Raw genomic sequence first — 17,309 nt, 5'->3', positions numbered from 1 at the left:
CCTTTATTGTCAATAAGTCATACTGACCAATCGGCTTCCCTAATGCTCTGAAACCCGCCTCTTAATCTGAATGAATGACGCAACAACCAATTGATTTACGGACCATTCGAAAACCCGCCTCCCTCACGATGACTGACAGGCGGTTCAGCGAACCAATCGCCTTCTAAGCTTCATGAACCCCGCCTCCTCAGTCTCCAGCGACCAATCGATAGTCCCCCTGAACCGCCCCCTCAATGTAAATGACATCCATCCTGACCAATCGGCTTCTCCATTCCCCGGATCCCGCCTCCCTCACTCAGTGACAGACACAAACAACATGTTGAGTTTCTGCTTCTTGGATTTAATGATGAACTGTGGAATCTTTGAGAAAAACTGTTTCGATTCCAGCGGTTCACAGATTGTTTTGTTTGAAGAATCATTTTACAAATGTAATCATGGAGCCCCCAATGTAAATTATAATTCTATATAATAACCACAATATGAACAGGTTCCATCAGTTTACAGCTGGCAGGAGGCAGGGAGACGGTGTGAAATTATGGGATGGATCTGTTAGAGACCTTTAATCCTGCAGATTGTCAACGGCGCCGAGTTTTTCCCGTCGAAGTTCCATCCCGGGCTGAAGAAGGGAAAGATTCTCTCAGTGAAAGTGTGGGTGAAAGTGTGGAGATGGGACATGTTGTCCGCATTGTAAAATGACACCTGTCCACCTTCATAGTCCAGGGAAACCCCGATCTTCCGGAGATTCACACTCGGGGTGAGGAGGGTCAGTAAGGGGGAGGTGAGGGCAGAATAAACACTTCCGGAAAACAGCCTCACAATCCAGAATCCGGACTCAGGTCTCAGGGGGAATTCCCCTTTCCTGTTCACAGACTCTCGGGCCACTCCCAGATCCCACCATGTCTTCTCCCCCACCTCCACCTCCCAGTAATGTCTCCCTGATGTGAATCCCTCTGATCCCAGGACAAAGGGCCAGTAATCAAACCTCTCCGGGGTGTCAGGGAGCGGCTGCCGTTTGTCTCCGAGTCTCACACTGGTCCGGTCCTCAGACAGGATGAGCCGGGGACTCGCTGTGTTCGGATCCAGAGTCAGAGAGGCTGGAGCTGGGGGAAAGTGAAAATAACACAGTCAGTGATTTAGAAAGAGGGGGTGGGGAGGGGAGAGAGTGAGGAGTGAGGAGGAGAGGAGAGAGGTTAGTGAGGGGGAGAGGAGAATGAGGGGGAGGAGAGAGTGGGAGCAGGAATGGGATGGCAACATGGAGCCGGAGGGAGGGGAGAGGAGGGGGAATAGACCAGAAAGGAGAGGCAGGGAAGAGGGGAGAGAAGATAGTGAGTGACAGAGAGAGAGGGAGGGGGGATGAGAGGATAGGTGGAGGGGTGCAGTTGGGAAGAGAGAAAAGAGGCAGGAATGAGAGGGACTGGAGGGAGCCGGAGTGTAAAGAGGGAGATTGAGAGTGGGATGTGGGAGATTCAGAGTGGGATGTTTTTAGTGTGGAAGCAGGAGAGAGAACGACAGAGCAGATGACAGGGATTGGGATAGTGGGTGAGAAAGAAAGAGCAGAGTAGAGAGAGGATCTGGAAGGCAGATAGTGTGGGAGGAAGAAATAAACAGACCCTTCCGTGTAAAGACAGGATGGGAAATAAAGCAGGAGGGGCATGGAAGAATGTGAGAGAGAGGGAAAGGGGAGAGAGTCTGAAGCGAGTGAGGGGGAGAAGTATACCAGAATGATGAGGGAAGGGGATAGGAGGTGAGGTGGAGAGAGATTATGTGTCGATGGGGGAGTATAGGAAGGTGCTGAGAGAGAGTGGGTGAGGAGCAGGGTCAGGGAGCAGGAGGGACAAATGAGTGGTTGGCAGGGAGATGGGATGGTTGTGGGAAATGGGAGAGAGATTGCGGGACAGATTGATTTCCAAGTTAATTAGTGTCACAAGTAGGCTTACATTAACACTGTAATGAAGTTAGTGTGAAAATCCCCTCGTCACCACACTTCGGTGCCTGTTCGGGTACACTGAGGGAGAATTTAGCATCGCGAACCAGCATGTCTTTCGAACTGTGGAAGGAAACCCACACAGATGTGAGGGAGAACATGTAGATTCTGCACAGACGTGACCCAAACCAGGAATCGAAAGCGGCTCCCTGGCTCTGTGGGGCAGCAATGCGAACCACTGAGCCACCATGCCACACAAAGTAGGAAGAAGAGACGAATTAAAGAGGGAGAGACAAAGGAAGAATGGGAGGTGAGTGAGAGAGGGAGAAAGAGGAGGGAGAGAATGTAGGTGGAAAGAAATTAGTGGGGAGAAGGGGGGAGTATGTAAGCAGAGGAGTGCATAAGTGACAAGGAGAGAGAGATAGCAGGGTTGGGGAAGGAGAATTTGAGAGAGGGAAGACAGGCTGTGAGAAGGAGAGTGGGGGGGTGACAGTTACGGTTGAGGAGAGAGGGAGAGGGGACAGAGGTAAAGGAGAGAAAGCTGGAGACAGCGGGTGGGAGGCGATATCTCTGTGAAACATTGTGTAAGTGTCACTGTACAGATTGTTCACAATCTGCGTCTGTAAGATATCACACAAAACCTCAATTCCAAGAACAAAAGAATTCGGAACAGGATTAGGCCATTCGGCCCCTCGAGCCTGTTCTGGACAAGATCATGACTGATCTGATTGAATATTGTCAGTGATCCGGCCTCTGCTGCTCACTGGGGTAGAGAATTCCAATACAAGTGACCCTCTGATAGAAAACAAAATCTCATTTCTGTATTAAATGGGAGATTGCTAATTTTCAAAATGTGCATTATACAAGACGCCATCGCAAGGGAAACATCCACTCAGCATCAATCTTGTCGAGTCCCCTCAGCGTCTTGTATGTTTCAATAAGATCACCTCTCATTCTCCTAAACTCCAATGGATATCGGCCAAATCTGCTCAGGCTTTCATGATAATATAACTGCCTTCATCCCAGGAATCAGTCTCTAATTCAATGGTCATTTCTTATATTATGTATATTAATAATTTGGATAAGGGAAGTGAATGTACTACTGCTAAATTTGAGATGACACAAAAATAGGTGGGAAGGCAAGTGCTGAGGATGACAGGGTCTACAGAGGGATAAAAAAAATTAGGTGTGTGGGTGAAAGCTTGGCAGATGAAAAATAATGCAGGAAAATGTGAAGTTATGCAGATTGGTGGGAAGAATAAAGGAGCTGGATATTATTTAAATAGAGAAAGACTGCAGAAAGCTGCAGCACAGAGGGATTTGGGATCCTTGTGCATAAATCACAAAAAAGCTGGCATGCAAGCTCAGCAAGTGTTAGGGAAGACAAATGGAATATTGACTGTAATTGAAAAGGGAATGGAGTATGAAAATAGGGCCGTCTTGCTAGAACTGTACAAGTGACTAGTTTGACCACACCTGGAATACTGTTTTCATCCCCTCAACTCAGAAAAGACATGCCATCATTAAAAGTAGTCCAGAGAAAGTTAATTTGATTGATTCTAAAGATGGCAGGATATTTTTATCAATCGAGGCTAAGTAGGTTGGGCCTGTACTCATTGGAGTTGAGAAGAATGAGAGGTGACCTTATTGATATATACAGGATTCTCAGGGGGCTTGACAGCTTGGATGCTGATAGTTTGTTTCGCCTTGTGGGAGAGTCCATGACCAAAGGGCATATTCTCAGAGCAAAGGCTTATCCATTTAAGACAGAGATGAGGAGGAATTTCTTCTCTCAGAGTAGTGAATTGTTGGAACTCTTTACCGTAGAGAGGTGTAAAGACTGGAATATATCTTTGGGGCTGAGAGAGACAGATTTTTAATCAGTAATGGAATCAGGGTTATGGAAATAAGGTGGGAAAATGGAGTTGGAGGATTATCACATCAGACCAGTCCTGATCTCATTGAATGGCAGAGCAGACTCAATGAGCTAAATGGCCTACCTTTGTCTTATGATCTCATGATCTTACGTAAGGAGATCAAAATATTTCACATTCCTCCAAATGCAGCCTCACTAAGGCCCTGTATGCTTGCAGGCACAATTTTTTATATTTGATTGTCCTTACAAGAAACATTAACATTCCATTGATATTCCTAATTACTTCCTGTAAATGCAGACTAAGGTTTTGTGATTTTTACACCAGGACATCCAGATCCCTCTCTTCACTAAAGTTCTGAGTTTCTCAGTGCGATATCAGACCAGACCCCAAACTTGTTACAATATTGGATGAAGCTCCATATTTGGTTATGTTCAGAATAGGAACAATCAACGTTTTTTTTGATGCACAGAGCAAATTTGAAATCCCAGTTACTGAAGAAGGGTATAAAGCCATGAGATTCAATACTTTGAAAGAAATACAATAACCTTTGAGACAGCGTCAGGGCATAATGGTTGGCAATGCTGCCTCACAGCTCCAGAGACATGGGTTCAATTCCAACCTTGGGTCACTGTCTGTGTTGAGGTTTGCACATTCTTCCTGTGTCTGCATGGGTTTCCTCCGGGTGCTCCCATTTCCTCCCCACATCAATGATATGTGGATTAGGTGGATTGGCAATGTTAAATTGCCCCTTTAATTTTTGTGTGTGAGTGTGTGCCCTGTGATGGATTGGTGTCTTAACACCCTCTGCCTGTCGACATTGTCTCTGACTCGCCAGGACCCTGAATTCGAGTAAGTGGGGAAGTGAGGAATAATTTTTTCTATTAAAGAGTCAACAAAGCAAACAGTTAATACTATATATCTTATACATAAATAATGAACAAGGTAAGCATGAATTAAAAGGAAATCCTAATTACTCACTAAGGGGATAAAGCCATAAGATTCCATAATTTGAAAGAAACACAACGCACAGTGGTGCGTTGGTCAGCTGCTACCTCACAGCTCCAGGCACTGGTCTCACACACACCTCAAACCTCGTGTTAGATGACATGACCAAGGCAGAACACACCGACTTTCTCAATAATCTGTCCAAATGTCAATGATCACCATTCATTAAAAACCTTCCATAAATAATGGAGAATCAGGTGGCTGGTATTAATGAGGAACAACAAGATGCTTTTATGCTTAAAACAATAGTAGAAATAGAGAAATGAATGAGATTTGAAGTAGATAAATTTCCCCAGACTTGGTGGTCTCTTTCTCAGATGCTGAAAGTCATGACTGTCAAGAAAGTTGATGCATTGGTGGTTATCTTTCAAAATTCTACAGGCCCTGGAATTGTTCCTGCAGATTGGAAGGTGCAAATGTAACTCAGATGTTTAAGAAAGAAGGGAGAGAGAATATGGAGAATGAAAAACTTGTTAGCCTGACATTAGTCCGACGGAAAATGCTAGGATCTGTAACAAATGATGGAATAACTGAACACTGAGAAAATAATGGTGAATTTGGGCACAGTCGGGATTTCGGAAAAAGAATCAGTTTGACAAACTGCATAGGAACAGGCCCTTCGTCCTTCCAATCCTGCACCGACCATGCTGCCCAACTTAACTAAAACCCTCTACCCTTTTGGGGACCATATCCCTCTGTTCCCTCCAATTCATGTACATGTCAAGACGCCCCTTAAAAGTCACTACGGTATCCGCTTCCACTACCTTCCCCGGCAACCCAGTTCCAGGGACCCACTCTCTGAGTAAAAAATTTGTCCAGATCAATTTCCATCTGCCATCTCTCCACCCAAGTCTCCAACTGCTGTATTCCCTGATGGTCCTCATCGCTATCCACAAATCCACCAACCTTTTCATCATGTGCAATCTTACTAATCAATCCAGTTACATTTTCCTCCAAATCGTTCATATATATTACAAACAGCAAAGATCCCAGTAATGATCCCTAAGGATCACCATTTGTCACAGCCCTCCATTCAGAAACTCACCCTTCCATTCCTACGCTCTGTCTTCTTTGACTTTATCCACTTTGCTAGTTCACCTCTGATCCCATGCAACTTTAGCTTCTGCACCAGTCAGTCATGAGGGACCCTGTCAAAGGCCTTACTGAAGTCCATGTAGACAACATCCACTGCCCTACTCTCATCAGTCATCTTTGTCACTTCCTCAAAAAACTCGATCAAGTTTGTGAGACACGACCTCTCCTTCACAAAACCATGCTGGCTCTCATGAATACGTCCACTTATTTCCAAGTGGGAATATATCCTGTCTCGAAGAATCCTCTCCAATAATTTCCCTCCTACTGAAGTAAGGCTCATCGGATTGGAATTACCTGGATTATTCTTGCTACCCTTCTTAAACGTAGGAACAACATCAGGAATTCTCCAATCTTCTGGGACCTTCTCTGTAGCTAGTGAGGATGCAAAGATTTCTCTCAAGGCCCCAGAAATTTCCTCCCTTGCCTCTCTCAGTATTCTGGGCTATATCCCATCAGGCCCTGGGCTATGGAGGGCATTAAATATGACGAGAGGTTGGAGAAGCTTGTTTTGTTCTCACTGGAACGATGGAGGTTGAGGGGCGAATTGATAGATTATGAGGGGCATAGACAGAGTTGATATTCAGAAGCTTTCTCCCAAGGCGGAAGAGTCAATTACTAGTGAGCATAAGTTTAAGTTGCGAGGGACAAAGTTTATAGGAGATGTACAAGGTAAGTTTTTTTACACAGAGGGTGATAGGTGTCTGGGACTCTCTGCTGAGAGAGGTGGAAGGAGATACGATAGTGGCTTTTAAGGGGAGTCTTGGCAAATACATGAATAGGGTGGGAATGGAGGGATATGGTTCCCGGAAGGGTAGGGGGTTTTAGTTCAGTTGGACAGCATGGTCGATGCAGGCTTGGATGGCCAATGGGTGTGTTCCTGTGCTGTAATTTTCTTTGTTCTTTGATATGTTGACCTTCATCGTGAGAGGATTTGAGTATTGGAATGGGGATGTTTTGCTGCAATTATATAGCACATTGGTGAGGCCACACCTGGACTACTGTGTGCAGTTTTGACCTCCTCATCTGAGGAAGGATGTCCTTGCTATAGAGGGAATACAGCGAAGGATTACCAGGCTGATTTCTGGGGTGGCAGGTCTGTCATACGAGGAGAGACTAAGTCGGTTAGGATTATAGTCACTGCAGTTTAGAAGGGTGAAAAGGGTATCTCATAGAAACTTTAAAATTCTAACAGAGTTACACAGGATAGATTCGTAATGAATGTTCCAAATCGTGGAGGAGTCTGGAACGAGGGGTCATAGTTTGAGGATAAGGGGTAAACCTTTTAGAACTGAGGTGAGGAGAAATTTCTTCACCCAGAGGATGGTGAATCTGTGGAATTCACAATAACTGAATGTAGTTGAGGCCAAAATGTTGTGTGATTTCGAAAAGAAATTAGATATAGTTCTTGGGGCTAATGGATCAAGAGATATGGGGAGAAGGGGGGATCAGGATATTGAATTTGATGATCCGCCATGATCAATTTAAAAAGCAGAGCATGTTTGAAGGGCCAAATGGCCTACTCCTGCTTCTAATTTCTATGTCAACTAGAGAACTATATGGAGTGGCAGTTATCTGTCAACCACCTGAAATCAGTTCATTCATGAGTGTTAATCAGTGCAGCAGGAAGTAAAACTAGCAAGCGACTCAGCAGAGGGTCTATAAATAAGACACACCTTTCAAAATGCATGGCCAGTAATAGTTGCATGAGACAGGTGACTGCGCTGGACTGGGATGGAGACTGAGTGAGGGGTGAATCAGGTTCATGCGGGAATGAAATGCACAGGGAAAAGAAATGTGGTTATCATTGGAATTATTCTAAGTTAATTAAGTGAATAATTTAATTAAATTTAAGTATATAACATGAGGAACAATGCAAGACAGGTGTTCTGTTGCAGTTGAGGAATGTGTGATTTTGGATGTCCAGGTAATCCATGACGAACACATCTACAGAAAGTGTGAGCAGCTGGAGGACTTCCAGATCAGAATTAGTGAGTTAGAGGCTGAACTGCAGACACTGCACAATGTAAGGGAATGGGAGAAATCCCTGGATAATTTGATGTGGAATATGGTCACACCTCTTAGAATAGGCTCATCTGTTTTGGTCAGCAGTGAGTGACAGGAAGATATGATCGAGAGTGAGACAGGGAAAGGGACTGAGCAGACAATAATGGAGGAACCTCAGACTTTGCAGTTGTTGAAAAGATTTGAGGTGCTTATAATCTGTGTGGATGAAAACAAAGGCTGAAAAGTGAGTGAGCAGTCTAACCATGGCACTATGATACAGGAAGCCTATCAAGTGGGGGATAACAAACAGGAATGTGGTTGCAGTAGGGGACAATGTAGTGTGGGACACAGATATTGATCTCTGCAGCAAAAGCGAGAGCCCAGACAACTCAGTTGCTTGATCGTACCAGAGTTCTGAGTTGGAGAGGAATTTTCACTGTAAGTGGGAGGATCCAGTTGGCGTGGACTATTTAGGTACCAAAGACATAGACAGGACAAGCAAAGAAGATTGTCCTGGTCCACTCCACTAATGGTCAATCAGGGTGATATTGTGGGCTGGGACACTGAGGTTGGAGGGAAGTGGTCACACAAGCAGGGGTATTTGGGATGTCTGTAAAGGGCATAGTCACTGTGAGAGGCTCAGTACAAATTAAGGAGCAGAACCTCAAAGGTAATAATCTCTGGATCATTACCTGAGCTACATGTAAACTGGCAGAGGGAAAATGAGATGGCAAAGATAAATGTTCAAAGGCTGGTGTCTGGATCATGGGCATTGGCACCAATATTGGGGATAGTGGGTTGTTTTGATTTGATTTATTATTGTCACATTTATACTGTGAAAAATATTGTTTCTTGCAGGCTATACAGATGAAAAGTACTATTCATTGAGTACGTATGAGAGAACGAAAGTCTTGGATGCCAAATATAGTGTTACAGTTACAGATGGGGTGAAGAGAAAGCCAGCTTAATATATGATAACACCAATCAAAAGTCTGATGGCAGCAAGGAAGAAGCTGTTCTTGAGTTGGTTTGTACGTATTCTCAGACTTCTGTATCTTTTTCCCGACAGATACAAGAAGTTGGAAGAGAATATGTCCAGGGTGCACGGGGTACTTGATTATGCTGGCTGCTTTCCCTGAGGCAACGGGAAGTGTAGAAGGAGTCAATGGATGGGGGGCTGGTTTGCATGATGGATTAGGCTACACTTTGTAGTTTGTTGCGGTCTTGGTCAAAGCAGGAGCCACATCAATGCTTTCTATGGTGCATCTGTAAAAGTTGGTGAGAGTCATGGTGCTCATGCTAAATTTCCTAAGCCTCCTGAGAAAGTACAGGCACTGTTGATCTTTCTTAACTATCGTATTGGCATGGAGGGACCAGGACAGGCTATTAGTGATCTGAACACCTTGAAATCTGAAGCTCTCGACCATTTTCACTTCCTCCCTGTTTTTGTAGACAGGAGCATGTCCTCCAATACATTTCCTGAAGTTGATGACTCTCGTTCATTTTACGACATTGAGGGAGATTGTCGTCACACCATTTTGCCAGATTCTCTATCTCTTTCCTGTAGCCCATCTCATCATTGTTTGAGATTTGACCCACTACGGTTGTATCATCAGCAAATTTGAATATTGGGCTGGAGGGGAATTTGGCCACATGGTCATAGGTGTTTGAGGAGTATCGTCAGGGACTGAGGAAATAGCCTTGTGGAGCACTGGAGTTGAGGATGATCACAGAGGAGATGTTGTCACCTATCCTTACTGATTGTGGTCTGTAGAAAAGAAATCTAGGATCCAGTTGCAAAGGGAGGAGCCAAGCCATCGGCCAGGGAATTTCAAGATGAGTTTTGTCGGAATAATGGTGTTGAAGGCTGAGCTGTAGTCAGTAAATAGGAGTCTGACATTGGTGTCCTTGTTAACTAGGTGATCCAGGTTTGAGTGTCGGGTCGGGGAAATGGCGTCTGCTGTGGACATTTTGCGGTGATAGGCCAACTGTCGTGGATCCAGTCAATCTGGGAGGCTGGAATTGATTCATGCCATGACTAACCTTTCAAAGCATTTCATGATGGTGGATGTTAGAACCACCGGACGGTAGTCAAGTTAAAGTTTATTTATTAGTCACAGGTATGGCTTACATTAACACTGCAATGAAGTTACTGTGAAATTCCCCTAGTCGCCACAGTCTGGCCCCTGTTCCAGTCAATGCACCTAACCAGCATGTCTTTCAGAATGTGGGAGGAAACCGGAGCACCCAGAGGAAACCCAAGCTAGCACAGGGAGAATGTTCCAACTCCACACAGACAGTGACCCAAGCTAGGAATCGAACCCAAGTCCCTGCTAACCACTGTGCTATCTTGCCACCTCCCCCACTTCCCCCCCGCACCCCCCCCCCCTACCCCCCCGCCACCCCATGCTGCCTCATTGCTGGGACGGTCGACACCTGAACTGCTGGAATGAGTGTTCCAGGAAATTGCATAACACGGGAAGTAAAAAGGGCTTCAAACTGAACTCAGAGGGTAAGCTACCTTGAATATATGTGGCAAATCCAGGGGGAGATTCAAGGCAAGAAACCATCAAAATAATATGGGAAATGGGGATCAGAGAATAACGGGAATGGACAAACAGATAAAACCTTCGAATACACCAAGAGTCAAGACTAATTAGTACAAAGATAATAAAAATATGAAACTAAAGGCTCTGTATCTGAATGCACACAACATTCATCATAAAGTTAACAAATTGATAACACATATTGAAGTAAATGAATATGATCTGATTACAGAGACATTGCTGCAGGAGGAAAGGATAACATTTACTAATATTCAAGAAGAATAGAAAGCTAGGTAAAAGTGGAGTGGGAGCACTGTTTATCAAGGGCCTCATTGGTGCAGTAGCTGGAGATGATCCTGGTTCAGGAGATCCGGATATAAAATCGGTTTGGAGATGAGGAATAGTAGGGGAAAGAAGTCAATAGTGGGAGTTGTCCACAATCCTTGCAACAGTAGCCACAATGTGGGTCACAGATAAAGAGACAGTAATAATCATGGGTGATTTTCATCTAAGTATAAACCAGAAAAATCAGGCTGTAGTTGACTGGATGGGGAGTTCACAGAATTCTTTCGAGGAAGTTCCTTACAGCGGAACGTTCTGGAATTAACCAGAGAGTAGGTTATATTAGACTTGTCTTTATGTAATGTGACAGGAATAATTAGTGAATTCTGAGCGAAGGCAGCACTTGGTCACCGCAACTACAATATGATTGAATTTGAAATCCAGTTTGAAAGGGAAAAGAGTGGGTCTAAGTTCGGTATTTTAAACTAAAATAGGGGCAACTATCTGATCATGAAAGCTAAGCTAGTTGTAGTGAACTGGGTCCCCAGGCTTGGGGATATATCGATACAGAAGCAAAGGCAGATATTTAAGATGATATTTCAGAATATTCAGAATAAATAATTCCTACTGTAAAGAAAATCCCCAATGGGAGGACCCACTATCTGTGGCTCACTGAAGAAGTTAAGGAAAGGCTCAAATTCATGGAAAAACATATAACTGAGCAAAGATGAATGGCAGGACAGATGACTGATGAGAATGTAAAGAATGGCAGAGATCAAACCCCCACAATAATGTAGCAGCAGCAAAATAGGTATCCAGTTTTCCCACACTAAACATAAGGAGAAGTCACATTGTCTGTACAAACTGGAGACATTTGATATAACTGGAGACTCAATACAATCTTGATCTTCCATTGGATGGTGATGCCCCACCCAGAGGAACAATCTGTACAATTAATCCCTGGTCTTAAAGGGACCACTGGAAACCCTAATAGAAATGATACAAGGAGTTATTTCCTCTGTTTCCTTTCTAATATTTATACCGGAAACGACAACATCAAAACAGAAGACTTCATCATCATCACAATGCTGTTCCTGAGATCCTGCTTGGACATTGGTTTTCTCATTTTCTACATTCAAACACCGACTGTTCCTTAGAATAATTCCACTGGTTCTAAAGTGTTTAGGCTCACACTGCAGGAATGAAGGGAGCTTTTGATGATTTCTCTGTGACCAGGAGGTGAGTTATTTTTCTTACTCCTGCTTGCTGAACATACAACATAGAACATAGAACATTACAGCGCAGAACAGGCCCTTTGGCCCACAATGTTGCGCCGACCAGTTAAAAAACAATGACCCTCTAACCTAAACCAAACCCTTTCCATCCATAAACCTATCCACGGATCTCTTAAACGCCCCAAACTAGGTGCATTTACAACTGCAGCAGGCAGGGCATTCCAATCCCTCACCACCCTCTGGGTAAAGAACCTACCCCTGACATCCGTCCTATAACTACCACCCCTTAATTTAAAGCTATGCCCCCTCGTGCTAGCTTTCTCCATCCGAGGAAAAAGGCTATCACTGTCCACCCTATCGAAACCTCCAATCATCTTCTCTGTTTCAATAAGGTCCCCTCGTAGCCGCCTTCTTTCTAACGAAAACAACCTCAAATCCCTCAGTCTCTCCTCATAGGACCTCCCCTCCACACCAGGCAACATCCTGGTAAACCTCCTCTGCACCCTCTCCAAAGCCTCCACATCCTTCCTATAATGTGGGGACCAGAACTGCACACAATACTCCAAGTGCGGCCGCACCAGAGTTTTGTACAGTTGCAACATGACGCTGCGGCTCCTAAATTCAATCCCCCTACCAATAAACGCCAAGACACCGTATGCCTTCCTAACAACCTTATCTACTTGATTCCCAACTTTCAGGGATCTATGTACACATACACCTAGATCCCTCTGTTCATCCACACTATTCAGAGTCCTACCGTTAGCCCTATACTCAACGCATCCGTTATTCCTGCCAAAGTGAATTACCTCACACTTTTCCGCATTAAACTCCATCCTCCACCTCTTGGCCCAGCTCTGCAACTTGTCCAAGTCTCCCTGTAGACTAAGACACCCTTCCTCACTATCTACCACACCTCCGACTTTGGTGTCATCAGCAAATTTACTAATCCACCCAACTATACCCTCATCCAGATCATTAATAAAAATTACAAACAGCAGTGGCCCCAAAACAGATCCCTGAGGCACACCACTCGTAACTGAACTCCATGACGAATACTTACCATCAACCACCACCCTCTGTCTCCTATCCGCCAGCCAATTCCTAATCCAATTTCCTAAATGACCCTCAATCCCATACATCTGCAATTTCTGCAGAAGCCTTCATTATTGAAGCCTGACATTATTGTTACCTTCTGCAGAAGGTAAAGGAAAGTGTTAAATTAAAAGTGGATGCATTTAGAGTAGCTAAGAGTAGTGGGCGAGAAGAGGATTGGGAGAGGTTTAAATGTCAACAAAGAATGACAAAGAAGTTGTTAAAGAAGGGTAGGATAAACTATGAAGCTGGGCTAGCGCTAAATATAAAAAAGGACAGTAAGAGTTTTTATAAATACATAAAAAGGAAGAGGCTGACTAGGGTGAACGTTGGACCCTTAGAGGATGAGAGGGGGGACTTAGTGATAGGGGATGGGGAAATGGCTGAGGCCTTGAATAACTTTTTTGTTTCGGTCTTCACAGAGGAGGACGTGAATAATTTGCCAGGTGTTCGCGATGGAAAGATGGTAGGAGTGGAGGGCCTGAATGACATTATTGTTACTGGAGAGGCAGTGCTCGACAGACTGGAGGGACTGATTGTGGACAAGTCCCCAGGACCAGATGGAATGCATCCAAGGGATCTGACAGAAATGGCGGAGGTGATAGTGGATGCCTTGGTGATTATTTTCCAAACGTCGCTGGATTCCGGGGAAGTGCCGGAAGATTGGAAAATGGCTAATGTTACGCCGTTGTTTAAGAAGGGTGGCAGACAAAAGGCAGGGAATTATAGGCCGGTTAGTTTAACGTCTGTTGCAGGTAAAATGTTAGAATCCGTGATCAAGGAGAAAATAGCGAGGCATCTTGAGGAGAATTGTTTGATAGAGCAGACACAGCACCGTTTCATTAAGGGGAAGTCGTGTCTGACAAATTTATTGGACTTCTATGAGGATGTGTCGAGGGCGGTGGATAGAGGAGAGCCGGTGCATGTGGTGTTTCTTGATTTTCAGAAGGCGTTTGATAAGATGCCTCACAAGAGGTTATTACAGAAGGTCAGGGGCATGGAGTTGGGGGTAGGGTGTTAGCGTGGATAGGGGATTGGCTGTCAAATAGGAGGCAGAGAGTGGGGGTCAATGGGTGCTATTTGGATTGGCAGTTGGTGACTAGTGGAGTGCCCCAGGGGTCGGTGCTGGGGCCTCAGCTATTTACCATTTATATAGATGATCTGGAGGAGGGAACCGAGTGTATGGTGTCGAAATTTGTTGATGACACCAAGATTGGTGGAACGGCAAATTGTGCGGAGGGTGTGGAGAGTCTGCAGAAGGATCTAGATAGGCTAGGCGAATGGGCCAGGAACTGGCAAATGGGATTTCATGTTGGCAAGTGTGAAGTTGTCCACTTTGGTAGGAATAATGGTAGGAAGGACTATTACTTACATGGCGAAAAACTGCAATATGCGACGGTGCAGAGGGACCTGGGGGTCCTTGTGCATGAGTCGCAAAAACCCAGCCTGCAGGTGCAGCAGGTGGTCAGGAAGGCGAATGGGATGCTGGCCTTCACAGCGAGGGGGATTGAATATAAAAGTAGGGAGGTCTTGCTGCAACTGTACAGGGCACTGGTGAGGCTGCAGCTGGAGTACTGTGTGCAGTTTCGGTTGCCGCACTTATGCAAGGATATTTTGGCCTTGGAGGGAGTGCAGAGGAGGTTTACTAGGCTGATACCGGAGTTGAGGGGGTTGATCTATGAGGAGAGGCTGAATAAACTAGGCTTGTACTCGTTAGAGTTTAGAAGAATGAGGGGAGATCTCATTGAGACATATAAGATGATGAATGGGATGGATAGGATAGAGGTGGAGAGGCTCTTCCCGCTCAGAAAGGACAGAAGGACTAGAGGGCACAGCCTCAAAATAACGGGGGGGGCGGGGGGCAGTTTAGAACGGAGTTGAGGAAGAACTTCTTCACTCAAAGGGTGGTGAATCTCTGGAATTCTCTGCCCGTTGAAGTGGTGGAGGCTGCCTCGTTAAATATATTTAAGACGTGGGTTGATAGGTGTTTGATAGGCAAGGGGATTAAGGGTTAAGGGGAGAGGGCGGGAATGTGGAACTGAGACACGACAGATCAGCCATGATCTTATTGAATGGCAGGGCAGGCTCGAGGGACTAGATGGCCTACTCCTGCTCCTATTTCTTATGTTCTTATGTTCTTTATCTCTCACTCCTGCTGTGTATTCATGAGGATTTCTTATCCCCTGTTCCCTCCTCAGGAACGACAGAACATTTTCCCACACTGCAAACCCGCGGGAAACTGGACAGAGATTTTGTTCTGAAGATCAGCTCTCAGAATGGATTGGGCCTCTGATCAAATTCATCAAGTGAGCAATGGGTTCACTTGTTCACTACCTCAATGGAGTCACTCAAAAACTCAACCTCACTCAATCCAAACTGCCCTGTCATCCTCCCTATTCTAGATGTAAAGCTTTGATCTAGACTCTGTGACTGTGTGAAACCTGTGGACATTTATAACCACCCTTGTATTCCAGAGCTTGAACATTTCAATAAGATCATCAGATTCCCTCCCTTATCCACTGCAGACTCGCACTTTCTGCATCCATCCTCTTGATTAAGGTGTCCAATTCCACCAAACAGAATATAAGAACATAAGAAATAGGAGCAGGAGTTGGCCATCTAGCCCTTCGAGCCTGCCCCACCATTCAATAAGATCACGGCTGATCTGTCGCGGCTCAGTTCCAAATTCCCGCCCTCTCCCCATAACCCTTAATCCCCTCTCTTATCAAAAACCCATCAACCCGCGTCTTAAAAATATTTAGCGAGGTAGCCTCCGCCACTTCAACACCTGCTCTCTAATGTCTGTGTGTCTTCCTGATAAATGATGATAAAAAAATGTTTCCCACAATGACAGAGGAGACCAGTCCAGTCTCCTGGAGCAATTCCATTTCACATCCTGAGATTGGTGCTCTATTCCTCTGGTTATACAGATCCCTTCACTGCTTTGACACACAGTGCAGATGGCTTCAGACACTTCCCCAGAGGAACCTCAGAAAGAGAAATATGAGAATGGGGAGACTGCAGGTATTAACAACTGGAAATGTGAGTATTTAAGCTGGATCTTTGGAGCCCATTCAATATATTTACAACTGGATTGATAAGCAGGACAATTAATATGAGACTTACCGGGGTTAATGAAGCTTATCATTTCTCTCCATGCTCTGTACTGTAAAAGGTCTTTGTACTTTCTGATAGGCAGGGCGGCAGCAGACACTGAGAGTTTGTTATACTCCTTACTAATCCTGTAAATGGTAAAAATGATGCTATGAATTTGTCTTTGTTAGGAGAATTTAGAACTTATTTAAATGGTCAAGTTTACAGCATGTTTGATGACAGAGAAAATGTACAAAGTGAAATGTTAATCTTGTTTCTCTAAATGAGAAAGAAATAACTTTTAAATTCAAGGGCAGAGAATGGAAACGGCCACGTCTTGAAAAAGGTTCAAAACATGATAACAGACATCACAGACTGCAGGAAATGATAAATGTTTAGCCTGTCCACTTGCTGTATGATAAACAAAGTTTGTAGAACAAAGACAAAGACTGAAATCATCCCAAAGTTCAATATGCAATTCTGCAATCCCTGGCCCCACAGAATCCTGCTCTTCTCTACTCCCGACACCTTGAACATCTCTGATTTCAGTCACTCCCACATTGGGAGCTGGACCTTCAGCTGTCGACGTCCTGAGCTCTGGAATTCTCTCCCTGATCCTCTCTATTTTTCTTTCTTTTTTCTTCCTTGAAGACGCTTTCTCAAATCTACCTCTACCATCCAAATTAATCTTTCCTTATTTGGCTCTGTGTCAATTTACTTTGTCATGCTCCTGTGAAACTCCTTGCAATATTAATTTCCAATAAAAGTTCTATGTGAATACAAGTGTGGTGTTGTTAAGGACGCAAAGCCAATTTTTATTTAGTACAATCTTAGAATCCATTCTCCCTTTAACCTGAGACTTTCTCGGGTTGGTCAGGCTCCATGCAGGGACATGGGTGTCCCACTCCTTAGAAACATGGACTGCGCGGTTCCCTGAGAGTCAGTGGGAAGGTCACAGACACTAACAGCCAACATCGGGCAAGTGATCTCTTCCAGCCTGGTTGTATTATTTACACTTCCCTGTTATTTATTACAATATCGTAGAACAGTTATGTAAAATCACTGTAATGAGTTGAGTTATCATAAAGTTCTCGTCAGTGTGTATACGCGGAGCTTATCATTTCCTGCAGTGTGTGATGTCTTGGTAACTAATGAC

At 44.6% G+C, this 17,309-nt stretch overlaps 1 protein-coding gene across 1 annotated transcript; it reads right to left on the bottom strand.

The window, feature by feature from the left end:
• Positions 1 to 549: 549 nt before the first annotated feature.
• LOC145348700 (E3 ubiquitin-protein ligase TRIM69-like) lies at positions 550 to 16,879 on the bottom strand. Its single transcript, XM_080196857.1, has 3 exons — positions 16,872 to 16,879; positions 16,187 to 16,302; positions 550 to 1,100 (listed from the first exon to the last, which is right to left on the bottom strand). The coding sequence occupies exons 1-3, from the start codon at positions 16,877 to 16,879 to the stop codon at positions 550 to 552; spliced, it is 675 nt and encodes a 224-aa protein (XP_080052983.1).
• Between the last annotated feature and the right edge of the window lie 430 nt (positions 16,880 to 17,309).

Source organism: Carcharhinus amblyrhynchos, chromosome 9 (assembly GCF_965287045.1).
Source record: "Carcharhinus amblyrhynchos chromosome 9, sCarAmb.v2.hapA, whole genome shotgun sequence".
Taxonomy (NCBI): domain Eukaryota; kingdom Metazoa; phylum Chordata; class Chondrichthyes; order Carcharhiniformes; family Carcharhinidae; genus Carcharhinus; species Carcharhinus amblyrhynchos.
This window is presented reverse-complemented; position numbering and strand designations above follow the sequence as displayed.